A 12,483-nucleotide genomic window follows, 5' to 3' on the forward strand; every position below is an offset into this window, starting at 1 on the left:
GGGGGGGGGGGGGGAGGAGCTCTCGCGAGCCTCGGAACATGCGTTCAGGCTTTCTGTGCATCGATGTGACAGTGAGGAAGCGTTAATTAACTGTTCTCTCACGCTGAGCCGCCCACCCCACACCCGTCTCCCCCCCCCCACCTATCTCTTTAAACACACACAGATATTCAGATGCCTTCATCCCGCAACGCTGCAGCCTGCCGCCAAAAGCCCCAAATTCATCTCCCCGCACACACATCAGGACACCTCCGCTTTTATTATTCGTGTTTACTTCCTCGTAATGCATCAATTTGCCCTCGTGCTCAGAGGAGTGTTTATTTTTCTGACGCCCTCCTGTTTGCTCCGCTGTCGCGGGGCGGTGGTTCAGGACAGACGGCGGAGGCAGGGCGCAGTGTTTCCCAAAGACCCCGGGGTTGCCGCTCGGGTTTGTGGGAACTTGTGGCGCCAGCTGCTGAACTGCCGGGTCACCTTTGCAGCTGTAGGCCCAAATGTCCTTAACGGAATACCTCTTGTTTTCCTCCCAGAGCATCATGCTGCGCTGGCAGCCGCCACCCCTTAGCGGGCAGAACGGGGAGATCGTCAGCTACAAGATTCGCTACCGGAAAGGATCCCGGAGGAGCGAATCAGCCGTCACCACCGCGGGCACTCAGCTTTACAAGCTCGTTGATGGTAATGACTCTGCCATTACTCCAACCATGATCGCCTGCGCCTGAGTACAGCTGAGCCTCTTATCTCTGCGTAAACGTCTGTGATTCTTTACAAACCGAGCTGTGCTCCAAAAGATCAGCTTTGTCGTTTCTCACACTTTCTGGTGGATCGTTTGGGAGTGGCTGCCAGCGTGGTGTGTTTATCACTGATGGCGGCGATAACTAACGCAGATAAAATGAGCTCAGAAGTGGCCGTTTACGTCCACCTCAAATAAGCTTTGCCTACATATTTCACTTCCTCAGAGGGATTTAACTCGCTCTGATAGACTGGAAACTTAAGAAACGCCACCTCTTATCCACTGTGATGCAGTCACAGTGTGGATCCCTTTCACTCCTGAATTAAAAAAAAAACAAACAATAAAACATTCACGATAAATATATCTTAACGTTACATAAAGTTACTGAGAGGAGTCATTAAGCCGTCATGAGCCAGAAACCAGAGAGACGACACAAGAGTTTATAAAATAAGGATTATTTACCCAAAGAAATGAACCAAAATTATGAAGGAATGTGTACAGTAGCTCATCGGGAGTGTGGGAATGTGTTCAGTAGGCATGGGCCGCTCTGAGATTTTGAGCAAAAAATACCTCGGTTTCACTATATTGAAAGAAAAAAAATATTGTTGCATGATTTGCTTTTATTTAAAAACAGAAATGCAAATGCTACTACTAATGCTGATTAATGTTAGGAGCCCAACAAGCTGATGTTAGTTAATGAGTTAGCCTGCAGTAGGCTCTATGTTCCACCGGCTAACTCTTGTAGCTTGTTGCAAACGTTTGTTTGAGAACAGCGTTTCCTTGGAAAGAGATGGGTGTTGCTCTCTGTAGCAGACGAGCCATAACTGATCGTGTTTTAACACGTATCAACAGTGTATTTTTTTTTAGTTTCCGCTAACGCAAGTATCGGACACAGTTAACATAATGCGAGCATGTTTGCGTAACATGGGTGGCGCAGCAGGGATTAGAGCTGTCACCTGGTGGAGTTTGCATGTTCTCCCTGTGCTCACGTGGGTTTACTCCGGGTTCTCCCGTTTCCTCCCACAGACCAAAAACATGCATGCTAGGTTAAATGGTAACTGTCCCTAGGTGTGAGTGAGAGCGTGCGTGGTTGTTTGTCTTCATGCGTCCCTGTGATGGACTTGTGACCTGTCCAGGGTGTCCCCCTGCCTCTTGCACAGTGACCAGGAATGTGGATGGATGGATGGATGGATGGATGGATGGATGGATGGATGGATGGATGGATGGATGGATGGATGGATGGATGGATGGATGGATGGACATTCTGCAGGTTTCTCTAGGGCACTGTGGTCTTAGAGTAACCATAAATAATCGTGACACTTCACTTTCAGATGCAGTTTTTGGCCTCCACAGCAGAAATTCCATGAGGTAGAGGAAAATACCTAAATAAGCCACTGCGTAGGAAGACTTTTGAGGGAATAAAGATAATAAAAGGGGAAGATTTTAGAAAGAAATCAGAAGAAATGGCCTTACCCTTAGCACTCTCGTTATTACATTTGATTCCCACTCAATCATTTGTCACATGCCTGATTATTGACCAATTAGTCACAATATTAAAACCAGTCTTGTAAATGTCACCTAAGTACTGTTGCGAACTGAGCGCACCATAAAAATAAAAAAAATTTAAAAAATTGCCTCAGAGCTGTCTTATTGGTCACATTTAAAGAGAGAACGAGCGTCTTGCCTTGATGCAAACCAAGCTTTTGGACTGCAGCAGACAGGGTTACAGCAAACGAGGTCAACGATTTACAACGTGAGGAAGCTAGGACTGTAAACACTTGTCCTGTGCGCACGATGGGCGTACAGTCAACTTAAGTATCGAAAAGCGGCTTTCGCACGAGACAAATATTGACAGCGTCCTGAAAATGTCCCGGCTCGTGTTCTCACTTGTCTTAGAGCTGTCACTTAGATCAAAGATGGTGTTGTTGATAAGTGTGAGCAGGGCTAAAAATATATGTGAAACTGTAATTGATTTGTGCCCTTGAATCCGAACTGTTTTCAGCAGTTTGACATTTAATCCCCCCGACGGTTCGCGGCTCCTGTCAGTTTGTCCTCGTTTCATAGACAATTTTCAAGACGATTAAAACGGCGAACCCAGAGAGACAACTTGTTTTTCCTGTTCAAGAGATCGTTCTGTTCCCTTCAGATGGGTTCGGCGTTGAATCTTTCATACGATCAGGCTCTTTTTTTTCTTCTTATCTCTGCCGAATGAATGTTAGAGTTCGTGCTCAAGTGCTACGAGATGTAAAATCTCGATGCGGAGAGCCGCGGTTGCAAGTCTGCGTCTGAAACGGTTACACGCCTCGCCCGTACCCAGGCCACACGCCGCTGAGTGCCAGAATATCGCCAGAGAGTCGCAGCGGTGGTGATTATTAATGTTGCATGTTGCCTCGGCAGCTTTCAAGTGGCCCGGCCCCACGCTGCGAGCGGCATCAAAGAGAATTTCCACTTAAAAGTTGATTTTTTTTTGGAGATCATTCTGGTGGGAGTGGGGTGTTTGTTGGTTCAAAAGCATGGGGGGGGGATGTTGTTGCCTCGGAGGCATGGATGGTTAGGTAGTCTTTGAAAGCACCCCCCAACACCTCCTTCCCCAAGGGTGGAGCAGAACAGTGGGTGCAGAGAGAAACCACTCCAGGATTAGTGTGCAAATGGCACAATATGATGACAATGAAAAATCGGATTGCAAATGAATACAGAAACACATCATTTATCAGCGCCCTCCCACCCCCGCCCCCCACTCGATGAATACCAAAGTCAGCACCCAGCGGTGATGCGGCGCTCGCACGGTGAGTCAAGGCCATCAAATATGAATGAATCTGAAGTACAGGATTCTTTTTTTATTCTCTTTCTTGCCCTTAACTATCTCACTTTCTGTCCTATTATCCATCAGATGGTTTCATTGTTTATCTTTTCTTAATGCCGTACGCTTAAAAAGAAAGAAAAGGAAAATAAAAACCACCCTAAAACTTTAATTAAAGTTGAAAAATAAATCCCACGCGTCCCCGGAGTAGCGAGTGGAAAAGAACATTAACCGACCCGCACCTCAGCGCGATTCACTTGATCCACCCCGCAGCAGGCTTAACGATTTCTCTCCTTAAACTGTTAGGAGGTATTTGGAATTAGTTTAAGAATATTTATTGTCTCTCCGAAGCTGAGGCTCTATAAACCGAGTGGAGAGCGTCGGTGAGTTATGGAGGAGAATCAGACCCGAGGAGATTTTTTTGTTTGTTTTTATTATTCGTTTTTTAAAAGTTTAGTGAAGTGTGTGTGCTGTGCCTGTCCAGGTCTCGAGCCCGGGACGGAGTACTCCTTCAAGGTGACGGCGGTGACGGTGAACGGCACGGGACCGGCCACCGAGTGGACCACAGCAGAGACGTTCGAGAGCGACCTGGACGGTAACCTTTCTTTGTTTTTTTTTCATTCTTTTTTACAGACTGAAGCTGCTACTGTAGGAGACCAGTTGGCGACTCTAAATTGTGAGAAAATCGCAAGAAAATACGCATTTTTTCTTTTCTTTTTTTGTCGCAGTCTCACTGGATTCTGAGTGTTTGTGAGCAGCGAGCTGGAGCTTTTTGTATAGCAAACTTTTTCTTTTTTTTTTTTTTTAAATCACAGCTTATTCTTGCAGAATTGCATTCCGGGCCACGTACAAGGCTTATTTTGGCCAGCTCGGCTCGCTTTTCTACCCAACCTGGCAGCTATTTATTATTTAATCCACTGGCGTACATTTTTTAAAAAAGAGAAGAAAAGTTTTTCCAATAATTAGAGGAGAGCTCTTGTGTAGGTGTCAAAGTATGGCTCTAAAGCATTTGAGACAGACCGGAGACACCTGCAACAAAATTGAAATGGGTTTGAGACACCAGTAACGACTCTGTGACTGCTTTTTTTAAACTTATTTATTATTTGAGATAGTCAGTGCAGATCACATTCCATACAAACATAATATCCTGTACAATAGAGACACATAATGCTACAGCCTTAAGCATACTACACTGTATAAATCTTTGTTTTGGTCACATTATAGAACAAATGTAGAGTTTAGAAGAGTATAAGAGTCAGCATAGGAGTCCCACTACGCAGCCTTGCAGTTAACAAGTAATAGAAAGTGGAAGCCACAGTTTCACAAATAAGAATAACAATTTAACTAAAGATAATAACCAGTGTTAGCACAGTCATCGATTGTAATTTGAATTATATGTTAGTATTGGGGACCACTTCTTCGTAAACGTATTAGTTTTCATCTGCAGTCTTGCTGTAATTTGTTCCATATAGTTCATTTCTCTCACCCTATTCTCCCACTGAGAGATTGTTTGGGGGCCGTGGCTTCAGCCAGTAATCATTTCTCTTGGCGATAACAAGTAGAAAGAATTGGCAATTATTTTGGATTTTTTTTCTGAAAAAACTCCTAATATAATAAAAGATGGTTCGAAAGGAATTCTAACGCCCAGACTTGTAATAATTTCATGAGGTTTTCTCTGTGACTGTTTTGAGGAAGAAATTTGTCACAACACTTTTTTGGGAACCTGCTCCAAATGTCGGGGCAACCAAAAAACGCCAGCCTCTGCGACTTGCGAGAGGAAACTGGAGACTCCTCGCAACCGTTTCGAGGGCGCTAACTAGTCGCCAGCAGCTGCAGCCCGGTGAGATACTACCTTAAACTAAATTAAAACTACCTTCCCCAGAATCCCGCGTGCCCGACCAGCCGAGCTCCCTGCACGTCCGACCGCTGGTCAACAGCATCGTGGTGAGCTGGACGCCGCCCGAGAACCAGGACATCGTGGTGCGCGGCTACACCATCAGCTACGGCATCGGAAGCCCCCACGCTCAGACCATCAAAGTGGACTACAAACAGCGCTACTACACGATCGAGAACCTCGGTACGAAGGCTCATGCCGCCGTCTTCCGCGCCGGCGCCTGTTTATTATTTAGCCGCTGTCAGATTTGGCTCAGGCGGCCTCGTGTTTTGTTGTTTCCGAGGTATAAATTATGTATCCATTTGTCATCATTTCGTTTCTGGATGTCGCCTGATCTGTCAAATAAGTACTAATCAGATATTAATGCGCCTTGTGGGACTCTTTGCACTACGCCAAATGTGGTTACTTGCAACAGTTTCCTTTCACGAAAAAAAAAGAAAAATGTGTCACATCTGATTTGATGTGCTCAGTTTAATTACTAATGAGCGACGACACAGAGACACAAACACTGCGAAACAGTTCACCGCTACCCCCGGAGTGAGTGAGGAAGGAATTAATTAGGTCCTCGCCACACGCCTGAACCACTAATTACACAGATTGGACTAATGGGGACGCAATTCTTAAAGGTCATAAAACTCCGATGAAATGAAATTCCTGGCTTCCTTGAAGGAATGCGTATCACCCGCCGCCCTTCATGCCGGAGTTTCAAAATAAAGCTCCATCATCTGAAGATCAACTCGAGCAGTTTTGGTCAGACCTTGTAAGATGATGTTACGCACGATCTCACAGGAGATTTGCAAGAAAGGTTACCTCTCAGAATATATGTTGAGGATGACTCCCAGCTACTACCACACCAAATCTCAGCTCAGGATTTGTAGAATTGACTTTTATGTGTTTGCTAAGGCCAGTTCGCTGTGGAGGCCATCTTGAAGGGGGTTGCCTCTTTAAAAAAAATCAGTTGTAGATGCAGATCTATTGGTTACTTTCTGAGAGTTTCATTAAAACTCATTTGTTGTAGTTCTACCTTACTGAACGATCACGTTGGATCTTATTTTTGACTAAATGCCTGCTCTTTATGTAAGCCCAATCTTGGACAATTTAATGCAAATTTAGTGCTAATTTTGTAGTTTGGGTGGATAATTTAGTTTGGAGAACTCGACGCCCACTGTGGTGATAGTTTGATTCTATTTGCTCTTTCTGCAAAGCAGAAAACGTGCAGGTTTCCTCTCATCCAGCTTTGCTCTGCTGTCTGTTACGCTGGACATGGTCATTGGTTCTAATAATAGGATAATTGATTGCCTCTACATGCTACGGTTAAAGCATGGGGGATTGGTCCAGAGGCGAGTTAAAAAAAAGAATCATCTAAAGGTAATAGTTTGTGGGATGAAGTGTTGCAAAAAGAAAACCTCTTCATGCATAATTGAAGCTTTCATTACAATCACTGGAACGGCTGTATTCAAACACGCGCTCTGCTAATATTGCAATTATGAGTTGGGGAATCTCCAGAGTTTGGCTTGATTAGATGGCTGCATCGGTTTGTCTCACCCCTCCCGCCTCTCCGTCTCCCTCCCGCAGACCCCAGCTCCCACTACGTGATCACGCTGAAGGCCTTCAACAACGTGGGGGAGGGGATCCCCGTGTACGAGAGCGCCAACACCCGACCGCAGTCAGGTACGCCACCGCACAAACCCCCGCATCCACGCATTAGGGTTAAAAATAAAAACATAAAAAAAAAAAAAAAAAATCAAGAGAAGTGAAAATTGCAGATCGCTCGAAAACCACGTTTCATTTTTTCCTCCTCTGTGAGGGATGCTGCGCTGTGCCCACTTCGACTGACAATTATCTCTGCCCTCTCTAACCTGACATCACTATCAGACAGAATGTGTCTCGACTCCAAATTGGCGAGGAGAAAATGGGTCAGCGGGCCCGTCTCACCGCTTTAATTACCTCACGCCGCCACGGACCCGAGTATAGTTAAGACTCTCTTTAATCAAACGATCAGCGCCTCTAATCTCGCCCCTTTAGCGCTCCTGATTATTTGGATACAGGAGAGAAGCTTTGAAATCGCTGAAGTGGGTTTTTGAGTCAGTAAATATGGCTCTGAATGTTATGTAGGAGTAAACTATGTAGAATATTTGTCAGATGGAGGATTGTCTGTGATTCAGTGTCTGACAACAGTTTAGATTCTTAAATTTGTTTGCATTCGAACATTAAGTTGTTGTTTGTTTTTGCTCTTCCCAGTGAACTGGGAAGCATTTCTTTTACAATTTTAGCTGATGTTTTTTGCTCGTACCTAAATACAAAAACTGTGATCGTTTTATGAAAAGCATCTGATTAGCAGCGCCTGACTGCTTCTGTACTTTGACTCTTTATTCCCACGAAAACAGTTAAGGTCGGAGTTTTTCTACACACCGCTTTTATAAGTCGTCTTAGATTTTGCTAAATAAATTTTAAAAAACGATACGATCTATTATATATAATCTATTATAATTTTTTGGTTCGTCTGATTTCCCTCCTTAAACCTCCTAGGAACTAAGGCAACGTTTTGACGTCAAACAGCTTAAAAGCGTAAGTTTGAGAGCAGGTATCTCGCGGAGCTGCGACCGTTGGCGACAAATTGCGAACAGCTTTCGCAAATGGAGTGCCCCGTCTGTCTCGAAACGTTCGCGGCCTTCGTTGCAGGGTTTTTGAGCGCCTGGAGAACTGGCGGGACAGATCTTCTCTCAAAATAGGAACGATCGTCTACGGCGTCTGTGGTTGTCTGGGTTTTACTTTCCGTGAGTCCGAAACTGCAATAAATATGAGGCAACTTTGAGATTTGGAGACAAAATGAGACACTTTGGGATTAACTGGCTGTGAAATGAAGCTGAACGTCATTTGCAGGCATGTTGCAGCGAGGCGCAATCGCAGACTTCTTGAGAATACCGACTCAGTGCGATTAAAAGTGAAAATTAGCGTATTTTCTCTCAATTTTTTTAAATCTTTGCAGCCCAGCAAGTTACGAGCTTTACCCCGACTGAGCCCAACACTGTTTTCTGATGTGACTGCAAGGCAGACAATAGCATTTAACATTTTCCAAGTCATTCGTGTAGAAAACAAGCCAAAAGAAACTGGGCTTTTAAAATAATCATGAACATGTCAGATGTGTTTTGATATAAAAGGGTTTATGTGCATTTGTGATCAGCACACTTCAAAGCCCAGCTAAAATATGAAATAAATAAGCTACAAAATGTGTTTAAAATGTTTTGGTATAAAAAGTTATTTATGCTACTGTAAGGCACGAACATTCAAAGCCCGTAAAGTTAATCAATTGAGAACCGCAAATGTTCTGAGACATTTTCTCGAATGGCTGTTATAGAGCGAGTCTCATCAGTCCTGGGAATCCTCTCGACGGCATCTTTAACATTTTGCTCTCTTTGGTTAACTTCACACTGCAGGCAAATACGACACAATTCCCCTTTTTTATTGCCCCTTTTCGACACACATTGTTTTTTTTATGGTAGTGCGAACGTGACAAATCAGATTTTTTTCATATCCGACCCAGGTCTTTTCCGTATGTGGTACTGAATCGGATAGATATCTGATGTTTTTCCAAGCGACCGCAGTGCGAACGTTCATGTTACATTTCATCTGATGAAAGGACGGAGGTCCCTCACGTCAAAAGTCCCTCCACTCTTGGCTTCATCTCTTCTTCCACACGTGCAGCATCCACAGCTCCAAAAATGGTCATCGTTAACATTTGAGCTCTTTTTCCATTTATCTTTTACCGTTTGGATCTACAGTCGACATGCTAACACTCGCAGCGTCCATATTTACCTCCAGAAACTGAGCGTGCAGAGTGCGATGTCATATCTTCTTCCACGCTGTTCAGACTGGAGCCTGATGGAGGTCGCATTTAAAATGTAACGTGAACGACCTCGCCAAAAAATTTAGATTTGAGCAAAAAATTGGAATTGCGCATTAAGACTTGCAGTGTGAACGTAGTCTAATATCTGGTATCAGTTGGGCTCTTTGATGCAGGAGTTGATTTGATCTCTCCTCGCAGTCGAATAAAACATCTTTGTTGCATTAGCCCTAAATATGGACCATCCTGTGCTGAGCCTCAGATCCCAGCTCTCTTCACAATTAGAGGCAGAGCTTCAGTCCCAGCCTGCAGTGTTTGACAATTGATTTCAGAGAGCAAAACGCCGTCAGTTAGACTGAGTTAATACAGTCTCTGTGACAGAGCTAGAAGACGAGCATCCCCGTGCTCCCCGGAGTGTCCCAGGATGTGGGCTGTGCCTGCCTCCCCGCTCAGCCTTGATCGCTGCAGTTTGTCTCTGCTGCGGCACTATTGCACCACTGAGTGTGCGAGGGGTGGGATGCCTGGTGACATGAATCATATCAACATGCTTTGAGAGAGAGAGAGAGAGAGAGAGAGAGAGAGGGAGAGAGAGAGAGAGGGAGAGAGAGAGAGGGAGAGGGGTAGAGGTGGCAGCTTAAGTATGTGCACACACCCACACACTGTCATACTGTACACTTCTGTCTGAAAAGCCTCCTCACATCCTCGCGCGCTCGCACTACTCCCGCAGACCCCCCGTGGTGGCTTTGGCAACCCTTCGTCAGAGCCGAATGTTTCCTCTCAAAGCAGAACCAAAGCCCACCACCATCGTCTGCTGCGGAATCCTCGGGGGCGCGTTCCCTTCCTGCCAGTTTGTTCAAGTCGGAGTTTAAAAGACGGGCTGACCTAAATAGTACTTTTACTTTGGGGAAAAAAAGGAAGAAAAAAAAAGTTGGGAAAAACTTTGTGAACTTGGGCTGAGAGAGTGCTCGGTTGAAAGCTCGGTGACGTTATGACGTCCTGACTGACGTGCAGGAGCTGAGGTGTTTCACCCCCCGCCTTTACGAACGGATCCGTTTTTATGAGTTCACCTCTTTCCTGGAGCCTTTTCCCTATAAATGCTGAAGACTGAATTCTTCCTAAATGGGTGGACAAGTCCAGCCTGCATGCCAATTCCAAACCCTCAGTTTCTGAATCTTACACACACACACACACGCACACACAAGCAGACTCAGTCTTGGGAATATAATGAGGGCAGCTCCGTACAAAGAGGTGTCAAATGGAGCGAGGCGGAGAGTACGGGCCCACCAAGTGATCGAGGAGGAGTGTCATCACGGGTGACCAAGCAAAGCTTTCTCCTCCAATCACAGCTAAACCAAGTACAGAAACAGAAGCAGCGACACCAGAAGCCCATCTTGAAGCAGTTATCGTTCGGAACGTTGGCCAGGAGTGGCCTGTTAGACCCCGTTTTCCCCTCGTGACACATATTTATTCAGCTTTATGGAGGTGAAATGGACAAAGGCCGTCCTCACGTTTTCACAAATTCAAGTGTTCTTTGTGTGAATCCACATGTTTACATACACTGCATAAAAAGACCATTTTTTTTCCTCTGTCTGACATTAAATCAGGCTATTCTCCAAATTATTTCCATCCACCCATTTTTTTTACCTGCTTCTCCTTTCCTGGTCACAGGGAGCTGGTGTCTGTCTCCAGCAGTCACTGTGTGAGAGGCGGGGGACACTCTGGACCCTGGTCACAAGTCCATCGCAGGGACAGATAAAGACAAACGAGACAAACAACCGTTCACGCTCTCACTCACACCTTGGGTTAAAAATAAACTTTTAAAGCATACTTCAGTACGGTTTAGACCTATCCCCACACAGAATAAGAAAAAAAATGCAAGTAAAGAAATAATTTCAGTACTTTATAGGTACACCTGCAAGTCGGCCGCCTGGATTTTGATAAAAATAATTGACTAATAATGATTTTACTAATTTTACTGGAGTTATGTGCTCAAACAATATGTAAAGTAATTTAAAAATGGGGAAAAAAGAAAGTGGACTCAGACATTTAAAGCTAGTGGGCGACCTTAAAGCCAAAGAAGAAAAAAAAGCAACTGTTTATGGTGGCAACACAATGGTGAGATCCTGAGAGGGAGGATGAGCCGCACAGATTAGTGAGGGATGCATATTCAAGGGATGAAGCAAGTCGAGGTCTTTGTGTTCGAGGGCCAATGCGGCATCGAGCCGAGCCAAAAAACATTCCCACAGTTCCGCTGATTTTTGGAGCATTTACTCCTCATTTCTCATACCGCCGCGTTTAGTCTGCATGCATAGTTGGATGCAGTCAAAGTTTAGGTCGAGATGACTCTTCTTCTTCTTCTTTTTTTTTTTTGTAACTACTGATCTTTAACTGCACATCGCTCTGCGTAAAACAGACCCATATAATATCACTAGAGTAGGTTTTTGAGAGCCATGTAAAAATTGCAATCCAAAAATCACTTAATGTGGGCCAAAAATAAACAGAAATGTGTTCTAGAAACTGAGCGGAGTGGCTTTTGAGCACCGAAGGTCTTTGAGCCACAGCACAGAAGCAACACACACACACACACAACCACAGCCACCACTTGTTCCTGACCCTCCTCTCCTCTCTGCTGGCAGGCTCTGTACTTCAAGCCTGGTTTTTTTCTTTCTTTTTTACGGTTTTGAAGGACATAATGCGCCTTCTCAGTGTTCCCGAAAACGAGGAGGGGGGGGGGGACAAACTTCCCAATGTACTCTACGCCCTTGTGATCATCCACTTTGCATTGAAAATGTTGTTGCGCAAAGCGCGGTGATGTAAACATGCTCCCGAGTTGAATCTCTCTGCACAGACAGGGTCAGTGCATTAATATGTATATGAAAGCGTTGGATAAAAGATTGTGGGTCTCTGCTTTCACTCTGGTTTTCCATTTACTTTTATCTCGCCACATGAATAGATGATCTCTTCCTCTCTCTCTGTAGTGCCACAGTCACTATAGATAGAGCGTCACGTACCGTAGCTTTTATAGAGCAGCCAAGTCTGTAGATTCTTCCTCCTGTAGAGGTCAGTGTCTGTTTTTTCTAATAGAATCTTCTCTCTTTCTTTTCAACCTTCCCAATCCCACCTCTGTTGCTCATTCATGACCATATTCCCATCGCTTCCCTTGCCACCAACCCTCATTTTTAACTTATTAACCCCATTTTCTCCTCTGCCACCCCCCCCCC

At 44.8% G+C, this 12,483-nt stretch overlaps 1 protein-coding gene across 1 annotated transcript in view; it reads left to right on the plus strand.

Annotated features, from left to right (window-relative positions):
• Nucleotides 1-12,483, plus strand: part of neo1a (neogenin 1a) — a gene marked incomplete in the record, with an annotated part of 189,449 nt that overhangs the window by 161,363 nt on the left and 15,603 nt on the right. The window contains 4 exon segments of the mRNA XM_025005509.2: nucleotides 525-669; nucleotides 4,009-4,119; nucleotides 5,407-5,601; nucleotides 6,994-7,089. Coding sequence (XP_024861277.1) covers nucleotides 525-669; nucleotides 4,009-4,119; nucleotides 5,407-5,601; nucleotides 6,994-7,089 — 547 coding nt within the window.

The sequence above is a fragment of the Kryptolebias marmoratus genome, linkage group LG15 (genome assembly GCF_001649575.2).
Source record: "Kryptolebias marmoratus isolate JLee-2015 linkage group LG15, ASM164957v2, whole genome shotgun sequence".
In the NCBI taxonomy this organism is placed as follows: domain Eukaryota; kingdom Metazoa; phylum Chordata; class Actinopteri; order Cyprinodontiformes; family Rivulidae; genus Kryptolebias; species Kryptolebias marmoratus.